At 40.5% G+C, this 27391-nt stretch overlaps 1 protein-coding gene across 1 annotated transcript in view; it reads left to right on the forward strand.

Annotated features, from left to right (window-relative positions):
* The window catches only part of LOC109930964 (dynein axonemal heavy chain 8-like), a 2199840-nt gene that overhangs the window by 2005284 nt on the left and 167165 nt on the right, over positions 1-27391 (forward strand). The window contains 5 exon segments of the mRNA XM_048596622.1: positions 5337-5529; positions 9803-9925; positions 14827-14957; positions 20042-20195; positions 21389-21553. Coding sequence (XP_048452579.1) covers positions 5337-5529; positions 9803-9925; positions 14827-14957; positions 20042-20195; positions 21389-21553 — 766 coding nt within the window.

Raw genomic sequence — 27391 nt, forward strand, 5'->3', positions numbered from 1 at the left:
GGTAGACAATTGGCGAGGATAAGGTCAAGTACCTTTTCCCTCTTTCTTTATTCCCTCACCACTTGTCTCAGACCAAGACATGCAGCAATATCCTTTAGGGTTCAACCAGCTAGAATACATTTTGTGCCCCTGCCATCCTCAGTGCTTTTTCCAAGTTTTGCTCAACAAGCAGGAGCACTGATTTATCACTTGAGGGAGGACAATAGATGGTACTCAGCAGTACACCATCAATGTCAGGGCTCAGCTTAAGCAGGTATGTATCCACTCCATTCCACGAGATAGACTGCACTGGCTGAACAAAGTAGCTCGCCCATGGGCTAGAATCTAGGACCAGATAAAGTTAAACTGTATTGACCATCATAGTCCCTTCACCATCAAGTCACTCCCATTTAAATGTCTCCATTCACCCAATACCACTCCTTTTAGTTAATGCCATTTTTATAACACACTTAGAGAAGTAAATCTACTTGTTTCGATGTAGTCTTGGTTCATTTGCTAATGTACATATGTGTTCCTTGAAATCATGCTTTCAACAGCCTTGCAGATGTCTTCCTTCCCCTCTGAAATTTCAACAGTTTCTGCTTTTAGAGCTTTTTTTTTCCTTTTTTTCTTCATGAGTGGCTCAGGATTTATTGCCTTAGCCCAGTGTTGTTGGAGACTATTAATAACAGCACTTCTGTTGTTACGAATCTCTTTTCTCTGAATGAAACTACACAATGCTTGTCTTTGACTAGATTACTCTGACCTTCTGTGTTACTGGACATGTCACTTGGCAACACCAGTTTTTTTCTAAACCATCTTTTCTTCTAATGCTTTGAACTGTTCACCTCAAGAGCTTAAATACCTAATTTAAATGCCTGCCACAGAGTCATAGAGATCCACAGCACAGAAAGTGACCCTCAGCCCATCATGTCTGCTGTGGTCAAAAACAACCACCTAACTGTTCTAGCCCCTTTTCCAGCTCTTGGCCCATAGCCTTGTGTGGCTTGACATCACAAGGGCACTTCTAAATATTTCTTGAATGTTATGAAGATTTCTGCCTGTACTACCCTTACAGGCAGAGAGTTCCAGATTTTCACTACTCTTTGGATACAGAAGTTGTTCCTTTCACCTCCTCTAAACCTTCTGCTCCTTGCATTAAATTTATATCCCCTGGTCATTGCTCCGTCCGTCAAGGGGAAGAACTTTCTCATGTCTAGCCTGTCGATACCACTCAAAATGTTATACATCACAATCATATCCTGTCTCATTCTCCTCTGCTCTGAGGAAAACCACCCCAATCTATCCGTTATCAAGTCATAACTGAAATTCTCCAATCCAGACAACATCCTGGTAAATCTCCTCTGCATCTGCTTCAATGCAATCACATTACTTCTATAATGTGGATTCCAGAACTGCACATAACACTCTAGCTGTGGCCTAACTGATGTTTTATACAGCTCCAGCATAACATCTCTGCTCTTAAACTGTATGCTTTAGCTAACAAAGGCAAGTATCCCAAATGCCTACTTAAATACTTCATCTGCCTATCCTGATTCTTTAAGGGACCGGTGTACTTGCACACCACGGTTTCTCTGATCCTCGGTGCTTCCCAGGGTCCTACTGTTCATCATGTATTCTCTTGCCATGTTTGTCCTGCCCAAGTGCATCACTTCACATTTATCCAGACTGTATTCTATTTGCCGCTGATGAGCCCATCTAATCAGCCCATCTATATCCTCCATGCTGAGAGGATGTTTAATCTTATGGGAGACTCCAGCACTAGAGATTATGCTGGAAGAGTTTAATATGCTGTTTAGGTCACGACTAGAGTACTGCATGCAGTTCTGGTCACCACATCATAAGAACGCTATGACTGCACTGGAGAGGATGCAGAGGTGATTTACCAGGATATTGTCTGGGTTGGAGGGTCTGAGCTATGAGGAAATATTGAATAGGCTAGGGTGCTTTTATTGGAGCAGCAAAGTTTGAAAGGAAACCTAACAGAGGTGTATGACATTATGAGAAACATTGATAGGGTGGATAATAATGTACTTTTTCCATTATTAGTGGGGTCAATAACCAGGGAATGTAGATTTAAGGTAAGAAGTAGAAGGTTAAGAGGTGAGTTGAGACATTTTTTTACCCAGCAGGAAGTGAGACTCTGGAAATCATTGTCTTAAAGAGTGTTTGAGTCAGAAACAACTGTAACATTTTACATATTCATTTGTGTTTGCCATAGCCTTCAAGGCCATGGACCAAGATTTAGGGAATAAGATTAGTGTAGTCACATCCTTTTAGACTAGTGCAAACAGGAAGGGCTAAATGGCTTTCCATCTGTGCTGTAAATATCTGCAACCTCTATGAGAATTAAATTGGCTGTGATGCTGGGAATCTCTGGAGGAGGCTGAGATGGATCACCCAAGTTGACATTTTTGGCTGAAGATTGTTGCGAATGCTGGGATCCCCCATCATTGAGGATGGTAATATTTGTGGAACCGTCTCCTTCAGTGAGATGTTTAATTGTCCACTACCATTCATGACTGTATTAGATCTGATCCTCTTGTTTATAGAATCGTTTAGCTCTATCACTTTGTGCATATGCTATTTGACATGCAAGTTGTCCTGCCTTGTAATTTCACCAGATTGACATCCACTCTTCACTCCATCAAAAAAAGAAAAAGTCGATCATATTATGGTTGCTCCTATATCCTCCTTAGCTTGGCTACCTTTCCCCACCTGATTTTTCCTGTCCATACATCGTTAAAATTCCTCATGATTATCAGCACAGTTTTTTTGTCAAGCTCCTAATTTTTTACACACCAATCTTATCATGTTGTTATTGGTTGATCCTTTTATACCATTCCCATGAGTGATATCTGACCTTGTCTTTCTCATCTCTAGCCAAACATTTGATTTTCTGTACTTTGACCATTACTCTCTATTGAGCTCATCACATTATTAATAAATACAGGCACCCCCCCACCCTTTCTGAGTTGCCTGCCCTTTTTAAATGCCATCAATCCTTCAACATTCAGGTCACAATCAATGTCATCCTGCAACCATGACACTGTCATAACTATCAGATTGTCACATAATTATTTGTATTTACATGGTCAATTCATCTGTTTTATTTCAAATCTTACGTGCATTCAATGCCTTTAGATACAGAGATATTCAAATACAGAGTCTTTAGTTTTACCCATGGTTTATTTTTGTAACCAATAGGTTTCTCCCTTGACTTACTCTTAGATTTGTTCTCTCTTTCCCCTCCTTTCATGATCTGTTTATCACTTACCATATTGATACCTTTCTCTCTTTCCTTGCGTTAAATCTTTGAGTTGTCACAGCTTGCCAGTGTCCAGGTAATTTGCCCCTCCCTGATATGACATGGTGTCTGTAGCCAATCTTCCAGTTCACAAATTCTAAGCTGAAGCTGCTCAAGTTGCAAACACTTACAACAGGCATGTTTACCCTGAACCACTGGCATTCAGGACCCCTGACAAAAGCAATCTTTATTGTGTCTTCATTAATAATTAGTTAAATATATGTTTAGTTAGTTCCTAAATAATTTAATGTATCTTTGCATTACCATGTATTGTACCAGCCTAAACATTAGAATGTAATACTTTACTATTTAGGAATAAGATACATAATAAAATCCTTAGTTTCTTATTTACCTTCTGATGGAGTTCCTTAAACTAGGTAATTACAGGCTGTTTAAAATAAAATACATTTGTTTTAATTTCAACACTTTTTACATAACAGAAGTTAGTTAACAACCAATCAACCAATCAACTCACCACTTTCCTGTGATGTCAATGTCTGACTTTCCTCTTGTAATGCTCCTGGTTAGTTGTTTTATTGTTCACTCCCATTCACGACTATAAGTGTCAAGACTACAGAGCTTTAACCTTATATATTGGTTGTCAGAACACTTAGCTCTATCAGTTGTTTGCTGTTTCCCCCGCCTGTCAAGTAGTCCTGTTTGACACTTCAGATGTACCTGTTGCTGTTCCTGGAGACTCTCTTGACTTCTTCAGTGAATCAGGAATGATTATTTTGCTTTGCTAATAATAATAGAGTGGGTACTATGCTGGGCTATGAAATTAGAGACTGTGGTTGAAAATAATTCTTCCACCATTGTTGGCCTACAGCACTTCATGGTTGCCAGGTTTTACCTGCTAGATTTGCACTGAATCAGGGCTTTAACTTCATGTGGATTGTTTAATAGCCAGACCTACCAATATTATCAGGGACAGATTCATCTTCCAGTACCAGATTAGGGTAAAGACAAAATCTAGTAGGATTTTCCATTCTGTTGTTTACTAGTTGCCACAGACAAAGTTTTGGGCCTCATAACTATGGAAGAATGTGCTGCCATTAGATGGTGTCTCAAGGAGGTCTACAAGAAGGATTCCAGGGTTGAAGGGCTTGTCAGCTGAGGGGTGGTTGATAATTCTGGGTCTGTACTCAATGGAAACTGAAAGAACTGCAGATGCTGTAAATCAGGGACAAAAACGAAGTTCTGTTCTGAGTAAGGGTCACCGGACCCGAAACGTTAATTCTGTTTTCTCCTTCACAGATGCTGACAGACCTGCTGAGCTTTTCCAGCAACTTTGTTTTTGTTCCTGTACTCAATGGAATTTAGAAAAATTTGGGGTATGTCACTGAAGCTTACAGACTGAGAGGCCTGGATAGAGTGGACTTGGAGAAGATATTTCCACTAGAAGGAAAGACTAAGACCCAAAGTCACAGCCTCAGCGTGAAGGCACTGCCCTTATAAAACTGAGAAGAGGAGGAATTTCTTCAGCCAGAAGATGGTTGATCTGTGGAACTTATTGCCAGCTGTGGAGGCCAGGTCATTGAATGTATTTAAGAAATAGATAGTTTTGTGACTGGTAAGAGGACAAGGCAGGAGAATGGCATTGAAAATCATATCAGCCATGATGGATTAGATTTATTCGTCCAAATGACCTAACTGTGCTCCTACATCTGTCTCATTGTCTAAGTCTGACAGATAAGTCAGATAAGTCAGAAAGTCAGACTGATTCATTAGCTCAGTAAGCAGATCAGCTCAGTGTGCTGCTAAGCCAGTCTTGTTGATGGACATTGCAGAGCCCCCAACCAAAGTGTATTGTGTGCCCTTGGCATCCTCAGTGCTTCTTCCAACCGCAATCCAAATTGGAACTCAGTCAAAATGCAAGGTGACAATCTTCAGAACATTCTCTCTAACTATCTCTATATATTTTAAAAATACAAACATAGAAGTTCAGAAAGCACATCAAATAAAGTAGTTATCTTCATTGCATTAAAATTTCTAATGATTAATTAGTGACTTTTTGGTTACTTCATAGATTTGTAAGTCAAGAAGACAAAGATTGGTTTGAAAGTGCAATTGCTCGTGCAATTGAAAAAGTTGTTGGAAGAGCAGTAGCAGAGAAGATTCATGAAGAGCCGTACTTTGTTGATTTCCTTCGGGAAATGCCAGAGCCAACTGGTGATGAGCCTGAAGATTTTGTCTTTGTTGTTCCAAAAGTCTATGAAATGGTACATCGTAGCTTTGTTAGCTTTCAAGAGATGTTGTTCATTCTGTTGTTAGATCCTGATTAAAAATAGCTTCTGTTCCTTTTTAAACCACAACCCTATGTACTTGTTTTCTTAAGGACATCTCTCAATTCATTATTTTTATAGATATATATACAGTTTTCACTTAAATCTATTCTTATGAACTGACATCAAATTTATGATGAAACAGAGCTTTGTTAATTCTCTGGTAATGCATGTAGCAGTCTTCCTTCTCATGAGGTGACAGTTTGTACCATCATGTTAAACATAACCTGGTGTTGCTCAGGAGCCCCAATCTGGCACAGTAGTGTCTGCCACATTTGTTGCGGGAGTCATTGGCCTTTTCTCGGCACTTGAACTTTTCATTCTTTCTTATCTCTTTCAAAATCCTTTCCACAGTCAACCTCCAGAGATCACAGCCATTGGCGACTGTCTCTCAATTGATATAGTCCCACATAAGAGCGTGTTAACTGAGGTAGAAACCCATGGAATTGAGTGAAATTACTGACATGGCTGGAACATGGTTGAGTGGCAGGTGACAGAAAGTAGGGATAATGAGTAGGTATTCAAATTGGCAGAATATGACCAATGGTGTCCCACAAGGATCTGTGTTTGGTTCACAATTATTCACGTTATTTGGACTTGGACAATGTCCAAATTTGCTGATGACATAATGTTAGGCTGCAATGTAGACAGCGTGGATATTGATAGACTAGATGAATGGGCAAAACTGTGGCAGATGGAGGCAAAAGTGTGTTATCTATTTTGGACCAAAAAAGGATAGATCAGATGCTACGAAGTTGTGTAGACTACTCATGAATTGGAAGACAGGAAGCTAAAATGTGTTTGTAAAAATAACGAGGGAGAAAAATGTGTGAGATTTGTGAGATAAAGTGCTTTTCTCAGCTTGAAGGTTAAAACAGAAAATGTCTGCAAGCAGCTGCACAGAGATTTCATGAATTGAAACATGTGTATCGAAGGGTTGTACCTGTTAGAGGGCAAAGCAGCATTTTTACCAAGACAACAGATTTTAGAATTTAGCCAATAAATTTAAACCAGGCCCGAGATACTGAAAGCCAATTAAAGTTAAATCTGCTGGTGTTGATAACCTGGGAACAATCCTAGTGTAAGAAATGGACAGGTCATCAAGAGTATTAAAAAAAAGAGGGCATATGGAAAATCAGCAGAGAGCCAACTGCCATCTGAGGAGAGAGCCAACAGAAGTGAAAGCAAATCTGCCATCTGAGACATAAACCTGGCTTTCACACAAAATTGTTAAACTCTCTAAAAATCCCTATCAAAGGTACCTGGCATTTTTAGTTCAAAGTCCTCACAGAAGAAATTACAGGGAGAACAGCAGAAAGAGAAGACGTTCCTGACAGATGATCAGCGGAGGAGACAGAATTTTCTGGAAGACACATTCTGTTTGAACATGGAGACATTAAGTCTTAATTTATTGTTGTTTTATTAATTGGGTTTATACAAGTGGAACTTTATTTGAACAGCATTCCAGTAGAATTTAGTTCAGTTAGGGAATAGTTAGTTCAGGGAGGAATTGTTTGGTTTGTTAGTAATTCTGTTAATTTGTTCATTGTTAAGGTTAAATTAACAAATTGTTACTTGTTATTTACAGAGCGGATCAGGGATTTTCTTTCTTTTAACCACTCTTTGAACAGATTATGAGGGGAAAGGCAAGCTTCTCTTGGTGTTTCAGGGTAATTATTAGAAAGGAACCTCTGCTCCCGTCATAACAGATTGGTGCTTGTGTTTCAGGTTAATTATTCAAGGACTCCAACTTCCCCTTTATAACACAGGGTACTTTCTAGATGGTATGAAGTTAAATACAGTGGATGTCCAAAGAGACTCGGGCATTCAGGTGCATAGATTGTTAAAATGTCACAAACGGGTGCAGAAAATAGTCAAGAAGGCTAATGGAATGATAATCTTTATATCTAGAACATTGGAGTACAAGGATGCAGATATATAACTGCAGCATTACAAAGCCCTGGTTACAGTGGAGTACTGTGAGCAGATCTGACATCATACCTTAGGAAGAAGTACAATGTAGATTTACAAGAATGATACGTAGACTTCAAGTTATGAGGAAGGATTATATAGATTAGGGATAACACAGTGTGGGGCTGGAGGAACACAGCAGGCCAGTCCCGATCCGAAACGTCAGCTTTCCTGCTCCTCTGATGCTGTCTGGCCCTGCTGTGTTCCTCCAGCCCCACACTGTGTTATCTCTGACTCCAGCATCGGCAGTTTTTACAATCTCTTATATAGATTAGGCCTGTTTTCTTTAGAATTTAGAAGGTTAAAGTGTGATATGGTCAAAGTCTTCAAGATAATAATAGAAAAAGACAGGTTAGATAAAGATAAACTGTTTCCACTGGTTCTAGATTATAGAACAAAGGAACGTAATCTAAAGGTTAGGGTTAGACTGTTAGGAAGCACTTCTTTACACTAAATGTGGCAGAGGTTTGGAACTGTCTACCACGAGCAGCAACTGATGCTAAAGCGATTGTTAATTTTAAAATCTGAAATAGATCATTTCTTGTTTAGCAAAGGAATTAAGGGATGTGGGCCAAAGGCAGGTCTATGGAGTTAGGCCACGGATCAGCCATGATCTCATTGAATGGTGGAACAGGCTCAAGGGTCTGAATGGCCTACTCCTCTTCCTATGTCATAGAGTCACATAGCATGGAAACAGACCCTTCAGTCCACCCAGTCCATGCAACCATGTTCCCAAACTAAACTAGTCCCACCTGCCTGCGCTTGGCCCATATCCCTCCAAACCTTTCCTATTTTAGATATTTTTTAAATGTCTTTTAAACATTGTAACTGTACCTGCATCCACCATTTCCTCTGGCAGTTCATTCCACACACGAACCACTCAGTGCAAAAAATAGTTGCCCTTCGTGTCCTTTTTAAATCTTTCACCTCTCACCGTAAAAATATGTCCCCTAGTCTTGAACTCCCCCACCATAGGGAAAAGACCCTTGTCATCTTATCTATCCTCACAATTTTACAAACCTCAATGAAGTCATTCCTCAACCTTTTTACACTCCAGTGAAAAAAGCCCCAGCCTTTCCAGTCTATTTTTATATCTCAAACCTTCCATTCCTGGCAACATCCTGATAAATCTTTTCTAAACACTCTCCTGTTATTATTAATATCCTTCCTACAACAAGGTTCCAGTGGCTTATACTCCAGAAGGTCCCAACAGCGGTGAGAATTTCGCCTCTCCTACCGCATAATTGTGAAATGGATGACAAAGAAGCTGTTGTGGTGGGGATGATAGTGTGTGAGACATCACTGTGAGACATGATGGTACACCCACCATGAAACTCCCCAAAAATTACAGTTTATATAAACATTAGAGAATCCAGTGTTTGATCTTAATAATAATATTTTTCCATTATCAAAATGATAAAATGTAAACATTTATAATGGTTTTGTAGAAAAAAGAAATTAATGTTCCATTTGGCTGAACTGAAAGGCTAGAGTTCACCTCAAATTGTACCTTGTTTCAGTATGATTGAGCTAATCTGCCAGCATTCCAATTTCAGACAATTTGTTTGCCTCAGACAATGTAAAGAAGGCAAAAAGAGTCCCTCAGCCATGCTTGGGAGACCAGTAAGCACTCTGTTTTCCCTAGGTTCTATCCCAGAGGGAAATCTATGAGTTTGGAAAGACATACTGATCACACTAGACTTGTGTAGAATACAAGATGAATACACTTTGAAGAATACATGATGAGTTGGACCAGGATTTCTCATACGTTAGTTTTACTGGTGTATACTTCTGAGGTAGCAACAATATAACTGTTTTAAAGAACTGTTCTGAGGAAGGGTCACCGGACCCGAAACATTAACTCTGTTTTTGCCTTCACAGACTTGCTGAGCTTTTCCAGCAACTTTGTTTTTGTTCCTGATTTACAGCATCCGCAGTTCTTTCGGTTTTTAACTGTTTTAAGGAACTTGTTTTTTCGTGTCTCACTCCCTAAGTGGCAGTGAAGGCCAAAGAATCCTGACCCAGGCAGGCCTCGAGCCCAAAACCTGGGTAGCCCCTCTAGTAGAAAATCATTCTTGTGTACTGAATTGTAAATACACTTGGAAGAGGCAAATACTTAATAGGGTAATTACAGATTATTCTGAAGGGATGAGGTATATTGCATTAATGGCATTCTTAACATTTCATTACCTTTATAATGTTATCTTTGTGATGTTCTAATGACTGTAATGTTTTTCAGATCCCAAGCTATGAATTCCTGACTGAAAAGTTGCAATTTTATCAGTCACAACATAATGAAAGTGTCCGGTCGGGCTTTTTTGATCTAGTCTTCTTCAAGGATGCAATGACGCACTTGATGAAAGTGAGATTTTAGAATTTTCATTAATCATAGAATGTGCTGTAAATATTATATCTATGCTTTTCGTAGAAGTTGGCCAGAGCAGAAAAGAAGAAAAACAAAGTTCTGTAAACAATTATCCCCAAAAAAAATTCAAAGATTCGATAAAATTCCAAATTTCATTCAGATCTGGTCAACATTTTGTAAACTAGCTTTATTCCTAACATTAGAAAATTTCCAATGTAAATTACAGTTCTTCATAAGAGATCAGTTACATTCAGCACCGGCCCTTTTGCCACTATGCCATCCAAGTTTACAAAGCAGCTTTTTCTGCCTATCTATCAAGGATGTATCCTTGGCCCTTTCCTCTTTCTCATTCATTACCACAGGAAGTAGTTGATGCCAAAACATTGAATGTATTCAAGAGGCAGCTAGATATAGCACTTGGAGCGAATGGGATCAAAGGTTATGGGGAGAAAGTAGGATTAGGCTATTGAGTTGAACGATCAGCCTTGTTCGTGATGAACGGCGGAGAAGGCTCAAAGGGCTGAATGGCCTCTTTCTGCTCCTGTATTCTATGTTTCTGTGTTCATGCTGTCTCTTGCTAACATCATGCAAGAGCACTGTGTTATTTTTCACACATCCGCTGATGACACACAGCTCTTCATCACCATCATCTCTATCAACTCCTCCACTATAGCTAAATTATCACTCTGCTCATTTGATATTTACTGTTGGATGAATAGAAATCCCCTCCAATCAAATGTTGAGAATACTAGAGTAATTGATTTCAATACACATTTGAAACTCTGTTCCCTGACAAGCATCCTTCATGCTGGTAACAGCCTGAGATTAAGCTAGTCTGTTCATAACCTTGGTGATACATTTGATTCCAACTTCTCACCTTGTTTTTCTCTAACAGTAAGAGTTTCTCTGCTCCTCCAATTCTGGCCTATTGAGCAAGCTCAGTTATAGTTACCCACTAATTAGTGAGTGATTTTAGATGGTTCAGTCACAAATCTTTGAAATTCCTTATATTCATCTCTCTGCCTCTATCTCACTTTTCTGTATTCTTTTGCATGTCTAACCAGAAGATAATGTAAACACTGATTTCATCTTGAGCTTTCCCTCATAAGTGCTTAATGGTGGCATATCCCTGGTAAACGAGATATGATGTAAGTAAGGACACAAGAAGCAGAGATTTAGACACGTTTACAGACAGTAGAATGTTGGACCTTGGCCCAATGGATGTTGGGTGCTAGAATCTGTCTGTGTGGAGTTTGCACATTCTCTCTGTGTCTGCGTGTGTTTCCTCCAGGTGCTCCAGTTTCCTCCCACAGTCTGAAGATGTGCAGGCTCGGTGGATTGGCCTTTCTAAATTACCCATAGTGTTCAGGCATGTGTAGATTAGGTGTGTTAGCCATGGGAAATGCAGGGTCACAGGAAAAGGGTACAGGGTTGGTTCTGAGTGGGATGCTCTTCGGAGAGTCAGTGTGGACTTGTTGGGCTGAATAGCCTGTTTCCATAGTGTAAAGATTCTATGATTCCGTGATTCTAATGCTAAGAGAGGGATGGTTGAGGGTTTCAGCAGCAGCTCAGCTGAGGCAGAGTCACAGTCAGGCAACCATAGGGAGCTAGAAATAAGCAATCTTCATGATGATATGGATTTGTAACCATTTTCAAAACAGCATTATATCAGACTTGAAATATTAACTTTGTTTCCCTCGCCACAGATACTGCCAGACCTGCTGAGTTTCTCCAGCACTTTGTTCTTATTTAACAATCAGAAACTCATGTGAGCTCAATATACAATCAAGACCGCAAACCTCTGGTTCAATCCATTACCAATGAGAGCGATGGAGTAGGTGGTTAGGAAGCAGAATTTGTTGAGGAACTAATTATAATAGGGAGATGTCAGGATTTTCAGGGAGATGGCAGAGGTAAGTTCTTTACACAGAGAGTGGTGGGCGTGTGGAATGCGCTGCCAGCAGTGGTCGTGCAGTCAGATACTTTAGAGACTTTTAAGCGACTCTTGGATAGGCACATGGATGATAGTACAATGTAGGGTATGCAGGGTAGTTTGATCTTGGTAGGATAATAGGTCAGCACAACATCATGGGCCAAAGGGCCTGTACTGTGCTGTACTGTTCTATGTTCTATGTAATAGTTTTGGTTTTCCTAATACTTAGTTAGAGCAAGTTTCTGCTCATGGAGTACAGAGTAAACAGTGTGATAATTTAGTATCGTCGCAGGAGTCAGATTGAGATAGAACTGGCTAACATTTTATTTCTGAGCAAACAAATCTTGTGCTTTTGGATGATGTCACAGAGGGGCAGCCTGTATATCAGAAATAGAAGGGTTCAAGGATAGAATCTCAGCATGGGGGAGCAGAACAGGTAACAGTGTATGAGTGGGAAGAGAAGTGACTGCAAGCAACACTCTGGAGATACAATCATATAGCATGGAAACAGACCCTTTGGTCCAACTTATCTATACCAACTATGCCTGCCAAACTGAACTATTCCCATTTGCCTGCATTTGATCCATATCCCTCTAAAGCTTTCCTATCCATGTACTTGTACAAATGTCTTTTTAAATGTGATAATTGTACCTGCCTTGACCGCTTCCTCTGGCAGCTCATTCCATTCAAACACCACCATCTGCATGAAAAAGTTGCCCCTTAGGCCCTTTTTAAATCTTTCCCCAATCACTTAAAACCCATACCTTCTAGTTTTGGACTTGCCTACCCTTGTCTATTCACCCTATCCATGCCCCTCATAATTTTATAAACCTCTATAAGGTCAGCCCTCAGCATTCAACACTCCAGGGAAAATGTCCCAGCCTATCCAGACTCTCCTTATAGCACAAACCCTCCAGTCCCAGCAACATCATTGTCATTATTTTCTGCCCCTTTTCTAGTTTAACAACATCTTATCTATATCAGGGCGACCAGAATTGTATGCTGTATTCTAAATGTGTCCTCATCGATGTCTTGTACAGCCGCAACCTGCCAAAGCAAGCATGGCTTTCACTTTCATGTTGAGCTTTGTTCCCTCCAAACATTTGCTACTCTTTCTGATTTTAGTCGGGGTCCTATATCTGGGAAGGTAATATTTATTCTTGTTGGATTTTGTTGAAAACTGCAAGCAAAAGATTCTTGTCTCATAAGCAAGCTTGTGTTAATTTGAATTCCAGTGTGTCTCTCCAACACAACTTTTCTTGCCTCTATTTTCAAGACTATTACAGTCAGGGCTTCCCTGAATTTTACACTCTTATTCCTTCTAAGGATTACATAGAATATACAAAACAGGAACAAGTCATTCAGCACAACCAGGACAGCCAGTGCTTATCCTCTAATCAAGTCTCCTCCCATCTTTTCTCATCTAAATCTACAATTATTACCATCTATTCCCTTCTCTCTTATACTCCTGTTTAGTTTCCCCTTAAGTACAACTGCACGAAGCTGTCCTGCAATTACTTCCTTCTCCTTACATTGCCATTATGTCAATACTTAATTCTGCTAACTCGTACAGTACCTCATTATTTTCCAAGATGCTATTTCAAGGCTTTCTGTTTAAATCTAACTGGTATGTGCACATTATCTGTGATAGATTTGTTTTGTCATCAAGCCTTTTCTAATCACTGGGACATACATGGCTCTATTTTGATGCAGAATTGTTTGAAACAGTCCATTTGTCCTGAGTATTTCCATGTTTTTACAACAGGGTACTTCAGTCGGTCCATTTGCACCAAGCCATGAGCACTTATGTAAAATTAGTTTAAAAACATGAGATTATCTGTGGCCTTTGCTTGGTTGATTAGATTAAATTTAATTATATTATATTGCAAGCCAAACCAAATAAGCCTCACTATCACTGGATTCGCAACACAGTGAAATTAAAACATTCAATGACCCTCAAAATTACTCAATTGTTCCTAAACAGACTTAACAAACAATTGATCTTGGACGTCAAGTTTATAACTTCAACAAAAATTAAAAATTTGTTATTAATAATATAAAAGAACAAAATAAACCAGGTAATCTAATTAATATCTATAATCTAAAACCAATTTTCTTTGATCATAACTCTCACTCACACACAGATAGACAGACACTGTTTAGGAATAAATTAGAAAGAAAGTAAAGAATTCTAATTTGCCAGTTCAATTAAATAGCTTCGAACGATGAATATCAAGCCTTCATTAAATCCTTGGACAATGAATTATTCACAGGCACAAACAACTGGATGTCTTGTTCAAATTCCAACATTACTAGTTAGCACAAACAATTTCAAAAGACTCCTTAGAATATTTAATTATTTCTTACAGTCTAGGATTCTTTTCTCAGAACATTCAACAGTTTGATAACTGGAGAGAAAACTAGAGAGAACACAACAGAACAGCAGTCCAGGAACTTCTCAAAATCACTCTGCCCTGCCAAAACCCAGTCAGAACAAGGTCCCACTTTTTTAATCAGTATCTTCTTTATATCAGTCTGTAGTTAGCTGATTAGCTCTAGACCACTTGATTGACCAATTCAACATCCAACCAGCTGCCAGCCCTGAGCGTAGCAACAGCTCAATGCCATTTCATCTACAGTGTTCTTAGAACAGTAATTAAGTTGCATTATATTCCAAACCAGGTCCCAACAGATAACATCTACTTTCGTTCTCTTCTCCTTTAAACAAGTAGCTGTTCAAAGTTCAACTCTCAACCCTAACTCTCAATTCCAAGCCATAAAAAAGTCATGTTGTCTATTATTATAACAAGAGTTGGATAATTCTATCTTTAAAAATTAAAGCTTTGTATATGTTGTAATTTTATATTTGAGAGAGATTGGTGAAAATCGACTATTTACACTGCTTCTTTAATTTCTTCATTTAAAAAGTATCCTACTCTGACAGCAGGACGACAATGTTTTACAGATATCACGTATTATCGGTATGGATTGTGGAAATGCTTTGCTGGTAGGAGTTGGAGGTTCTGGAAAACAAAGCTTAACAAAGTTGGCATCATATATTGCTGGATATAAAATCTTTCAGATCACTTTAACCAGGTATGTACACATTTTGCAGCAAGTTTATAGTTGTACTGAGATTTAAAACATTTCTAGATTGGGTCAACATTCATGGACAATCATATAGAGAGCAATCTAGTCACAAGGCACTCAGTGAAACACTTCCCTATTACTTACAAAAGAAGGAGGTACATAACAGCAGGGACACAATGTTGACTTTCCAGTTAGGACCCTCACCTGAGGGTCAGTTAGGGACCCTAACTCCACAATGAGTGCGAACGAGTGATTTTCTCTTGAATCTGCAAATTTAACTCAGAAGAAGCATCAGTTTACCAATTCAGATGAGAGAGAGGGAGAGAGGCCACATCATCTTGTGGTGCTCCCTCAGCAAATTATAAACTAAAAAAATGGCCAGAGTGTCAAACTACCATTGTGAAGGGGGATCCCATCCATACAGTTGCCTGTTTGTGGCCACAACTGTTGCCAGGCAGTTGTGGGGAGTTTCAAAGCCTGCCTGGCCTACTGTTTCCCACCCCTTGTCTGCCTCCAGACCACTAACCTCATTCTCAATGGTGTGGGCAAGTCTACAGGCTAAATGAAAAATTCCAATTGATCTGCTGATTGGCTTTAACAGACCATTTACTCACCATTTGTGGATGGATAACCCTTCTGTGAATGAGCATGGCGGGTGGGGGGTGCGGTGAAATAGTGCTGGCATGCTGGCCAGCAGGGCAAACTTGCACATCTGCCCACTTCCACACTCAACCTCATTTGGGTGTGAAAAACTCTGCCCCATGTATCAGGCTGCCACAGTTGTGGAACCACCATAATCATACACTTTGTTCTCCCATTTATGAAAAGAAATTACTGGTGATGCTGGAGAACTCACCAAGCTGAGTATCATCATACTTAAACCTTATCTTTTCTGACTTGCCAAACCCCAAACAGTATGCAATACATGATTCATTGTCATTCGGTTTCGGTCTTATGAGCTCCACCTCCGACACTAATCTCAAAGATTGGATTCCCATGTAACGACTGACCAGACACATATGTAGAACTGAGGGCATGGGTAGGATAATACCAGTGCCAGTTTGCTCATCAGCGAGGTCACACACAAGTCTTGCTGCAGAGTACTCAAATGCAAAATTTGATGGGCCAGGATATTGAAGATGAGCACATCTAGGAAATGCTGGGCAGCCTGAAGAGATTGTGTATATCAGTTGCAGAGCTTCCCTTCAACTTGCTGCACAGATTTGTCATGAACTCCACCAGGCTGGAGCATCTATGAACAAAACACATAGTGTTGCCATCAACACTCGGATGGCTGCCATCTTAACTGTGAGGTTCAGTGTAGAAATGAACAAATAAGGCTTTCATGTAACTCCAGCATTCTATTCTGAGAGAAAACATTAAGAGCATCAGGGTACTGCCTGTGCAAGGGGCACTGGCTCCATAGAATAGGAACCTTTCTCAGAACTACTGCTGTCCTGCCAGTCACTTCTTCAATGCCATTGTCTCATGTCCAGCTAGACTGCTGCCAAAGTTATGTCGGTGCAGTCCATTGTCTGATCTCTTAGTGCAAGGCTGCTCAAGGTCACCTTCCAAATTGTATGTGGCATCCATGGCATGTTGCACCATGAGGAAGCATGCCATCTTAGCAAAACCTCATGAAGAAGATGCCAGTGTCTTTCCTGGTGTAGTGAACATCCAAGATTCATCAGTGTAATGAGAGAGTTTATTGGTGTTGTCTGTTGCAGCCTGAAAGGAGCTTTTGCTATAAAAGTAGAGTGTAGACATTACCTGGACAGTTGCAGACAGTGCAATCTATGACCTGACTTAATGCTGTAGTCATGGTTGCAACATCTAATCTATCTCAGGAACAACTCTGTTAAAGCAAAGTCACATTATCAACAGCTTCCCAGTAAAACTGAAGCAAGAAAAGTGGCACCTGAAAACCCAATGTGAATATACCCCTTACTGAGTGCTCCACACCTCTACTCGTTTCCATTTCAACAGCTTATGCTTTTTTGTGATGTCTTCTTTGATGTGCCCAACCAACACAATTCCAAAAGACAGTCCTATCAAACCAGACCATCCATTTTTGGAAACACAACAGGAGAAAAGTAGATCCCAGTGCTGGCCTCTCATCATAATTCCAGTAGGGAACAAAGTATGAACCTTAGAATAACAGTAAAGGTAACAATCTTCAGTCATAGATCATTTCTTGTGTGGCTTTTTGTTTATTTACCTATTGGAGCAATAATAGGAGAACGAGAAAGCTCCAAAGGAAATTATCAGCTGCAGTGTTTAATCTTGTTGAATACAAGCATTTGATAATTAAATATTAATTGCTGTTTTGTTCAATACATTCATCAAAACTTTTGATCAACAGTAGCACAGTCTCACATTTTTCTGAGACTCTATTGCAGGAAGCAAGGATGAATCCAAAGAACATACTTGACTTCACACAAGTATTTCAGAGAATACTTTCCGAGGATCACCACCTTTTGTTGTGGTGAAGAGGCTTGTGTGTACCTGGGAACCCGAGCATAGCTCCTAGCAGGGTCACCCATGATATTAAGGTCATGGTGGAGGTTCCAAACAAAGCACTGATCCGTGAAGACCTCAACAGCAGAGGATGATAGCTGAACTTAAATTAGAACATCACAATGGTTGCGAAGGCAAATGAAGGATGCAATAGAGAAAGTCCACCTTGGTCTCCATGCCACTGGGCTTCAACCCCCTAACTACCGAGGTTCATGTGGTGGCTGTCTGTACACCAGCTTCCCCACACAACTTCACCCTCACAAACACACTCTTCCATCAGAAAAACAAATCCAAAACAATTTGAAGGCACCAAAGCTTGAAACAATGGCATGTCATCAATTCTATCATTGTTCACTCCAGGGACCAGCACAATGTGAATGTCACCAGGGCTATGATCAGCTCAGATGACTGCTGGACTGACCATTGCCTTATCAGTTCCATGATGTCCATCAAACTACACAGAAAGAAGAGGATTCAGAAGAAGCAGACTCAGCCAAGATTCAACATCAACAGCCTGGATGACACGGTCACTATGCAGCATCTACAGGCCTCACCTGCTAAAAGCCTACCTCGGGAATACCCAGAGAACACAAGAGAACACTGGAGTCTGCTTCAGTCAACCACTCTGCAGTAACACCTTCAGGTAAAAGTCCAAAAACCATCAGGACTGGTTCGATGAGAATGACGGAGAAATTGAACAGTTCATCTCCAAGAAAAGGACATCTTTCTGTGACTGACGGAATGACATCAACTGCAAAGCCAAAAGAAGGGCCTACTCCAAAGCTAAGGCTGATGTGCAGATGAGGGGAAGGGAGCTTAAAAATAAATGGTAGACTGATAAGGCCTTGGAAATCTAGCAGCTGGCAGATGCCAGTGACACAGGGGAGGCAGTGGCCTAGTGGTATTATCGCTGGACTGTTAATCCAGAGACCCAGATAACATTTTGGGGACCTGGGAAGGATTTGTTTTTCTGATGGACGAGCGTGTTTGTGATGGTGAGGTTGTACTCAGCACATTTTGTGAGAAGGACTCCATTAAAGTTTTTGTTTCCAATACCTTCCCTTCTTTAGGAAAGGAAATCTGCCATCCTTACGTGGTCTGGCCTGCATGTGACTCCAGACCTACAGCAATGTGTTTGACTCTGAACTGCCCTCTGGGCAATTAGGGATGGGCAATAAATGCTGCCTAGTCAGTGACGCCCTCATCCCGTGGGTGACTAAAGAAAAAAAACAACAGGCTTCTTCAGTGCCACCTGGGCAATATATGGTCCAAGCTACTGTGGTCTAAAAACCCTGTGCTCTAAAGATGGACAAAAACTGCTCAAGGACAGTGAGGCAATAAAAAACCCATGGAGAGAACATTTCCAAGAACTCCTCAATCGTAATATCAATATTAATTTGGAAATCATCAACTAAATGCCGAGAAATCCATGCAAGGTGACATGGGAGAACCTCTCAGTGCGACCGAAATACAAAATGCCATAAGGAGTTTGTGAAACAACAAGGCTGCTGGTCCTGATGGGATTCCTGCAGAGATCCTAAAGTGAGGTGACCCGACAGCTCCATGAACACTAACATGCTTTGCTGTTGAATATTTGGCTCAAAGAAGAACTCCCCGGAGCTCATGGATGCTCTGACTGTGACCATATTCAAAATGGATGACAAGGCTGACTGTGGGAATTACAGAGACATCTCCCCTCTGTCAACCACTGGCAAAGTGCCTGCACATGTCCTTGCTAATAGACTTCTGCCGTTATCTCAGGAAATACTCCCTGAATCACAGTTTGTCTTTGCCTGTCCAGAGGAACAACAGACATGATCTTCACAGCATGTTAATTACAAGAAAAATGTCAGGAACAGAAGTAAGCTGAAGAAGCCTCTTATGTCACCGGCATTTGCAAATTGTTGGTTTTACATGACCTTCATCAACCTAGCTAAGGCCCTTGACACAGTTAATCACCAGGCTGTCTGGCGATCACTGTCATGATGCAGCAGCCCTGATAAACTCATCAGGATGCTGAGGCTGCTGCATGATGACATGTCTGTGACAATGCTTAGGAACTGTGGATTAGAGCCTGAGCCGTTAACTGTGTAGATGGGGGTCAAGCAGAGCTGTGTAGTGCTTGTAACGAGGTCAGCAAGATGTAATTCATAGAATATGAATTCCCTGATTGAGGCTGATAATCTGGTCCAATTAGGGAGCTCTGGCTGACAGATATAAACAGGAGCGTCAGAGGTTCTGCTCACTCTAGCTACCGTTCAATCCATAGGAACTGTTTCAGAGTCTATAAAATCTTGAAAGTGACCACAAATGCATCCATTATTTTTATTGCCACTTCCTTAAGACTACAGTACTATACTAGATTATGCATCTCCTTAATAGTCATTACAGCTGGAGTAAATCTTGTACTCTGCAATTCCCTCGATCTTGCCACATATGACCCATTTCTTTCACTAAGATTTTGGGATGACATCTCAATCTCCCCTTCTGTGACATCTTGTTTCTATGTTCAAAATGTGCATTCATGCAAGTGGTTATTTTTGTAAGATGTGTAATTTTATTGCTTCTGTCAGAGCATACAATGTTGGCAATCTAATGGATGACTTGAAGATATTGTACAGAACAGCTGGGGCAGAAGGCAAGGGAATCACTTTCATATTCACTGATAATGACATCAAGGAGGAGTCCTTTCTTGAGTATCTCAACAATGTGCTTTCTTCTGGAGAGGTACTTAGTTTCTTAATTTTCTTACAGCCTGACCTTTATGCTTCCTTTACGTCTGTCCTTAATTTAATATTTTCAACCATTTATTATAATTCACTTCCATAAGGATATACTGCAATTGTAGTTAATAGTTCCTAGTATCTCATCTGATGGTTAAATTTGAAAATTCTAATTAGATCATTTGTAATTGTGTAATAAAGTATAAATATGCCAGAAGCCATCCAGCCCAATGTTTCTGCACCGCTATTCAATGAGATGTTACTCCCTTGTCCTGGCTTCCACAATCAGCCAGTCTTTGCAATCATTAGAAGTATAAATTCCAAGGGCATCTGCTGGGTAGGAGAGGAAAATTGGTCAGAGACAAAACATTAAGCTTGCAGCAGGGATTCAAATTCTGCAATGTGAAAGGGAAGCTTCATTCAAATGTCAACACGTCAGAGGCTGAGGACATAAAGGAAGCGTTCATGTGTGAGGAGTTGCTTCTGAACCAAATTCAATTGGGGAAGTGTGAGGATATTACTTGGATTTGAGAAAAACAAATCAGAATGGTGAAAGATATTTTGAATGCGTGCGAGATGTGACTGTTGGTAGTATTCTTACCTCCGGGTAAGAAGATTGGGCATTTCACAGGTGAAGGCTCACTCCAGGAATTGAACTCAAAAACAAGTGGTTTCACTCCAGTGCATTGAGAATGTGCTGCATTGTTGGAGGCATCATCGTTCACATGAACTGAATCCTCTCAATGTTCATGAATAACACAGTATTCGTCCTGAGTCACTCAATAATGTAACTGGAATTGGCATAAGAAGCACACTCTTGCTGTAAAACAGAAAATATTCTCTTGCTTGAAATGGTGCAGAGACCTGGTAAATCTCTCTTTTATGACTTCAGGTGTCCATTCACCCCACTTAACTCCACTGCCTTTGCAATTTCAAACATTACAATGCTTAAAGTAAGCCTGCTAAAATAACTAACCTTATCAACCATAATAAGCCATTTCAATGGATTAAAACTGAATCCAATAATACATATGAGGAATGACAGATTTTTTTCTAAACAACCTGATCAGTGATGTTATGACACACCTCTAGAGCAGATGGGACTTGAACTCAGACCTTTGACCCAGAGGTAGGGACACTACCACTGCACCACAAGACTTCTTCTTATTTAATTTGTTTGTTTTTTTCTTTTGATAGGTATCAAACTTATTTGCTCGGGATGAACTTGATGAGATTACTCAATCCCTGATTGCACCAATGAAGAAAGAAGCACCTCGCATTCCTCCTACTTTTGACAATTTATACGACTATTTTATTAACAGAGCTAGAACAAATCTACATGTTGTCCTCTGCTTCTCTCCGGTGAGTTCTCACCAGTTTTACAAGTTCATAACCTCAATTAGATACATGGTGACTGTCTCTGTCCTGGTAAAGGATGGAAACGAAGGCAATGACATTCTCTGAGATTCTTGACTCTTGCTTCTCAGATGTGGTGTTGGATGTACTGGGTTTAAGGCTTTTCTTTTAGGTTTCCAAGACTGGGATTAAAGGCTGCAATGAAAAACTTAAAGATTTCTTAGTGTGTCAAGCTGCCACCCTTACCTTGGATGTTCTTAAGATGTTGCTGCTTCCTGTACACCTGGAAAGAGGAGAGTAGGGCCTTCTCACCAGATGACTGCTGATATTCAATCTCCCCATCAGCACAGGCAAAACGCACAGTCTCTCACTCTCCTCCAAACTCCTTGAAGGAGGTCAGTTATGTCAGCCATCACCTCCCGCTGATCAGCATATGCTCACAGTTATTTTGCATATTCTACTCCTGCAGACATGGAGAAACATTGGGAGACATTAGCATGGTTACATCTGCAACTACTCTGCATTCAGCACTACTAATGGAGATATCAATTCCCCAAAGTTGGCAAGAAGGATGAGGTATTGAGCACGTGAGCAGCTAAACCTCCTAAATGAAGGGTGTTTTGTTTCATCAGGAGATAGAATAGGTTTTATGTCATTGTCATACAACCCTTGCTGAACATGGCAATAGGAGCAGAAATAGATTATTCAGTCTTTAATCCTGTTCCACCATTCAATACATTCATGGCTGATTTGTTTGTGTTTTGAATTCCACAATCCCATCTACTACCAAAAAGCCTTGATTCCTGTGCTTAACAAGAATTTATCCACCTCTCCACTTCTCTACAATGCCTTTACCACCTTCCGAGGCAAAGTACCAAAGTCACACAACCCTCTGAAAGAAAACGTACCTCCTTATCCCTGTACAGAAATGGTGACGACTAATTCTGGACTGATCCGCAGAGAAAACTTCCTTTCAATGTCCACTTCGTCAATTCAGGAACTTAAATGTTCCAGTCAAGTCACACCTCACTCTTTTAAAGGCCAGTAGAAACAAGCCCAGACTGTCCAACCTTTCTTCATTAGACCACTACTCGTTCCAGATATCAGCCTAGCAAACTTCTGATCCATTTCCAACACATTTACTTCTTTCCATAGAAACACAGAAATTAGGAGCAGAAGGAAGCCATTTGGCCCTTCAAGCCTGATCCGCCATTCGATAAGATCAAGGCTTATCCTCTATCTTAATGCTATATTCCGGCTATCTCCTTATACCCCTTGATGCCTTCAAAAGGCAAAAACTTATCTATCTTTTTCTTGAATATAGTCAATGACTCGGTCACCACAGGCTTCTGTGTTGGAAAATTTCCACAGGTACACTATTCTTTGAGTGAAGTTTCTTCTCATTTCATTCTAAAGTGGATTGTCCTGTATCCTGAGACAGTGTCCCTTAGTTCTAGACTCCACAATCAGCAAAAACATTCTCCCTGCATTTAGTCTGTTCAGTCGCATTAAATTTGGTATGTTTCAATCAGATCCCCTCTCATCATTTTAAACTCCAGTGAATACAGGCTCAACCAAGCTATCCTCATGCAACAGTCATCCCCAACATCAGCCTAGTGAACCTGTGCTGCATGCCCTCTTTAGCAAGTCTATCCTCTGTTAGGAAGTGAGACTAAAACTGCATACAATACTCCAGGTATGATCTCGCCACTGTCCTCTACACCTTCAGGAAGATATCACTACTTTGGAACTCAAATCCTCTTGCGATGAAGGCCAATACACCAATTGCCATCCTCATTGCTTGCTGCAGCTGCCTATCTACTTTCATTGACTGGTGTATCAAGGAAATCCAGATCTCTTTGTACATCCACACTTCCCAATGTAGCATCATTTAAATATGTTACGGACCAGACCGGACCCCCTCAAAATATTTTAAGAAGATAGCCTAGACCTTAACTTTTTCTAATTTTAAAGGCAAGTGCAATTCAACTGGTTAAACTACCAGACATTAGGCAAAACACAATTTATTCAAACACTGTAGTTAAAATACAACAAAAGAAAGAAGAACTTAGAGCACCTTAACTCCATTGGAAAACTTAGCAGAATAGTAGATAAGTAACTATTCCTAATTAACTGTTCCACTGCATTAACATCCCATTAACACACCCCTTGGTAAAAAGGCAAAGTCAGACACAAATTGTCTCACATGCAATCCAGCAGCAAAAAGAGAGAAAAAATATCAAGCGAAAATTCAGACAGAGTAACAGCCAGGAGACATTTTAGTGCAGCTTCCAACCTATTTAGCTTAAAGCTAAAACTAAACAAGAAATTCTGGTCTGTGAGAGCTGAACCACACCCATTCAGGCTACTTCTATTGTCCCAACTTTTAAAAAAACTCAAGGCCTCACAAGCTATTTACGTTCAACACAGACTGCTCAGCAGCTCTCGTTCAATATCTCCCTTAATAGAAACCAGGACAAAATACATGTCTTAAAGCCACAACATCATCACACCTTCCCCCTTAAAAAATGAACCATCAATGTACAATGATGGCTTTATTTTTAAAAAGCCCTAGTCTTGCTGTATTAGAACACTACAATACATGTACATTACAATGACTCTAAGCATGCAAACATTCACAACTACAGTCTATTTCAGTCAGTTTACTCCTGCCACCAAACGTTTCCATCTATCTTGAAGAAAATAGCGACAATGCATCGACAATTATGTTCGCACATCCTGTCATGTGCATAAGTTTCAAACTGAATGGCTGCAATAATAAGCTCCATCTAAACAGTTTGGAATTTTTGTCCTTAAATTTCTCCAAAAACTTTAAGGGGTTGTGATCAGTATATACAATTGTCTCAGACACATCACTGGCAATATAAATGTTGAAATGTTGTAATGCCAACACCAAGCTCAAGGTTTCCATCTCAATCATGGAATATTTCTGTTGATTATTATTCAATTTTCTGGACGAATACCCAAAAAGTGTTTCCATTTTCTCACCGTCCTCTTGTAAGAGTACAGCACCGACACCAACATCACTTGCATCAATAGCCACTTTGGATGGCTTTACGTAATTAGCTGTGGCTAACACTGGAGCAAAGGTTAACACACTTTTCAGGCTGTCAAATGCCTTTTGACAGTCTTTGTCTGCTGAAATTTTCTGCACTTCTTCAATAAGTCAGTCCGTGGAGCAACCACACTGCTAAAATTCGGTATGAACTTCCGATAAAAACCATTCAGTCCCAGAAATCGTAATACTGCCGTCCTCGTCAATGGAATCCAAAATTCCTCAGTAACCTTTGTTTTCACATCACATGGGGCCATCTAACTATGTCCAGTGACATGTCCCAGGAACATGACTTGGGTTTTTGCAAGCTAGCTCTTAGTCAGGTGTATCACTGAGCCTGCCCCATGAAGTCAATCGAACAATTCCAAATGGTTGGAAGAATAGTTGTGTTGACTATTTTTGAAATGGGGAAAGGCTTCTGAAATCTGAAGCACAAAGCAACTTAGGAATCCTAGTTCAAGATTTGCTTAAGGTTAACATGCAGGATCAGTTGGTAGTTAGAAAGCCAAATGCAATGTTAGCATTCATTTCGAAAGGATGAGAATACAAGAGCTGAAATGTACTGCTGAGGCTGTATAAGGCTGTGGTCAGATTGCATTTGGAATATTGTGAGCAGTTTTAGGCCCTGTATCAAAGGAAGGATGTGTTGGTGTTGGAGGGATACAGAGGAAGTTTACAAGAATGATAGTCAAAGGAGGAGTGGTTGATGACCCTGGGTGTCTACTCAATGGAGTTAAGAAAGATGAGAGGACATCTCATTGAAACTTACAGAATACGGAGAGGACTGAAGAGAGTGGGCATGGAAAAGATGTTTCCACAAGTAAGGCTAGCACCCGGGAGCACAGCCTCAGAATGAAGGGGTGACCCTTCAGAAGTGAGATGAGGAGGAATTATTTCAGAGGGCCAAGTCATTGAGTGCATTTAAGACAGAGATAGATTCTTGATTAGTAAGGCAATCAAAGATTGCAGGGAGAAGGCAGGAAAGTGGGGTTGAGAAACATATCAGCCATGATTGAATGGCAGAGCAGACTCGATTGGCAAAATAGCCTATTTCTGGTTCTGTGTCTCATGGTCTTATGGTACATACGCTGATGGAGAGTAGCAGATCATTCATCCTCTTGCAGCACTAGAAACAGAGCTCAGGGATGCTAGGCTCCTCAACTACTTCACAACAGGCTGGCTTCAGTTGGGACAGCCTCCTGTTGCCATTCCTAGGAAAGGGATTGTCCTTTCTCTCCAGGAGTCCATAAAGTGAACAGCCTTGAAATGTGTGGCTGAAGGGCAGAATACTTCCTTCTGGTTTCTGACAGCTCCAGTGGCTGGGAGTGACAAACACAGTCTGAGTGAGATTTCAGAGAACGAAGTGCTTTGTGGGTGTTTTCTCAATATGGTTACTGGAAGCTTGATACCAGCAGGTCCTGCTGAGGATGAGAACTTCCTCCTGACACACTTCATAAGATTCAGTGTTCCACTTTGGCATATAGTTGTTGAGCTGAGAAGAGCGTAATCATGAAAGACAACCTGGCATGCCCTTAAATGTAAAATGTAAGAAGGAGGGCTTCAGATATCTGGATCATTGAGATCTCTTTGAAGACAAGGGAAACCTGTACAAGAAGGATGGGTTACATCTAAACTGGAGGGACATTGATATATTGCAGGGAGGTTTGCTAGTGCCACTCAGGAGAGTTTAAACAAGTTTGGCAGAGAGATGGGAAGCAGAGCAGTAGGTCAACATGTGGAGTAACTGAGAAAGTAGAGTTAAATCAAATAAGTCTAATGGATAGAACATTCAGGGCCAGATTGAGGACCTCAGCGGGGTTGGTGGGGTCTGAAGTGTATTTATTTTAATGCAAGGAGTACAACAGGTAAAGCAGATGAGCTTAAAGCCTGGATTAGTACATGGGACTACATAAACTTGGTTGAGAGAAGGGCAGGACTGATAGCTTGATGTTCCGGGGTTTAGATGTTTCAGGTGAAGTATAGCTTGATGTTCCGGGGTTTAGATGTTTCAGGTGAAGTAAAGAGGCATAAAAAGGGGTGGGGGAGTTGCATTACAGATTAAGGAGATGTCACAGCTGTAGTAAGAGAGGGCATCTTGGAGGGCTCATCCAGTGAGGCCTTATGGGTAGAATGCAGGAATAACAAAGGTACAATCACTGTGGTCGGGTTATACTAAAGGCCTTCCAATAGCCAGCAGGAGGTAGAGAAACAGATATGTAAGAAGATCATGGAAAGATGTAAAAACAACGGTTGTTACAGTGGCGATTTTAACTTCCCCAGTATTAACTGAGACTCTCTTAGTGCCATGGTTTAGATGGGGCAGAATGTATTAGGTGCTTCAAGGAGGGGATTTCTTGAAACAATATGTAGATAGTCCAACTAAGTAAGGTGCCATACTAGACCTTGTATTGGAGAATGAGCTTGGCCAGGTGATCGGAGTTTCAGTGGGAGAGCATTTTGGGAACAGTGATTACAATTCCGTAAGTTTTAAGTTCGTTATGGAAAGGATAAGACTGGTCTTCAGGTGAATGTGCTAAATTGGGCAAAGGCTAATTACAGAAGTATTAGGTAGGACCTGGAAAAATTAGATTGAGCGCAGTTGTTTCAGGGTAAATCCACATCTGATATGTAGGAGTCTTTTAAAGGCCAGTTGATCAAAACTCAGGACCAACATGCTTCTGCGAGGATGAAAGATAAGGATGGCAAGATTCAGGAACCCTAGACAATAAGAGATATTGTGAATTTAATCCATTAGGAAAAGGAAGCAT

The sequence above is a fragment of the Rhincodon typus genome, chromosome 5 (genome assembly GCF_021869965.1).
Source record: "Rhincodon typus isolate 14 chromosome 5, sRhiTyp1.1, whole genome shotgun sequence".
Lineage (NCBI taxonomy): Eukaryota > Metazoa > Chordata > Chondrichthyes > Orectolobiformes > Rhincodontidae > Rhincodon > Rhincodon typus.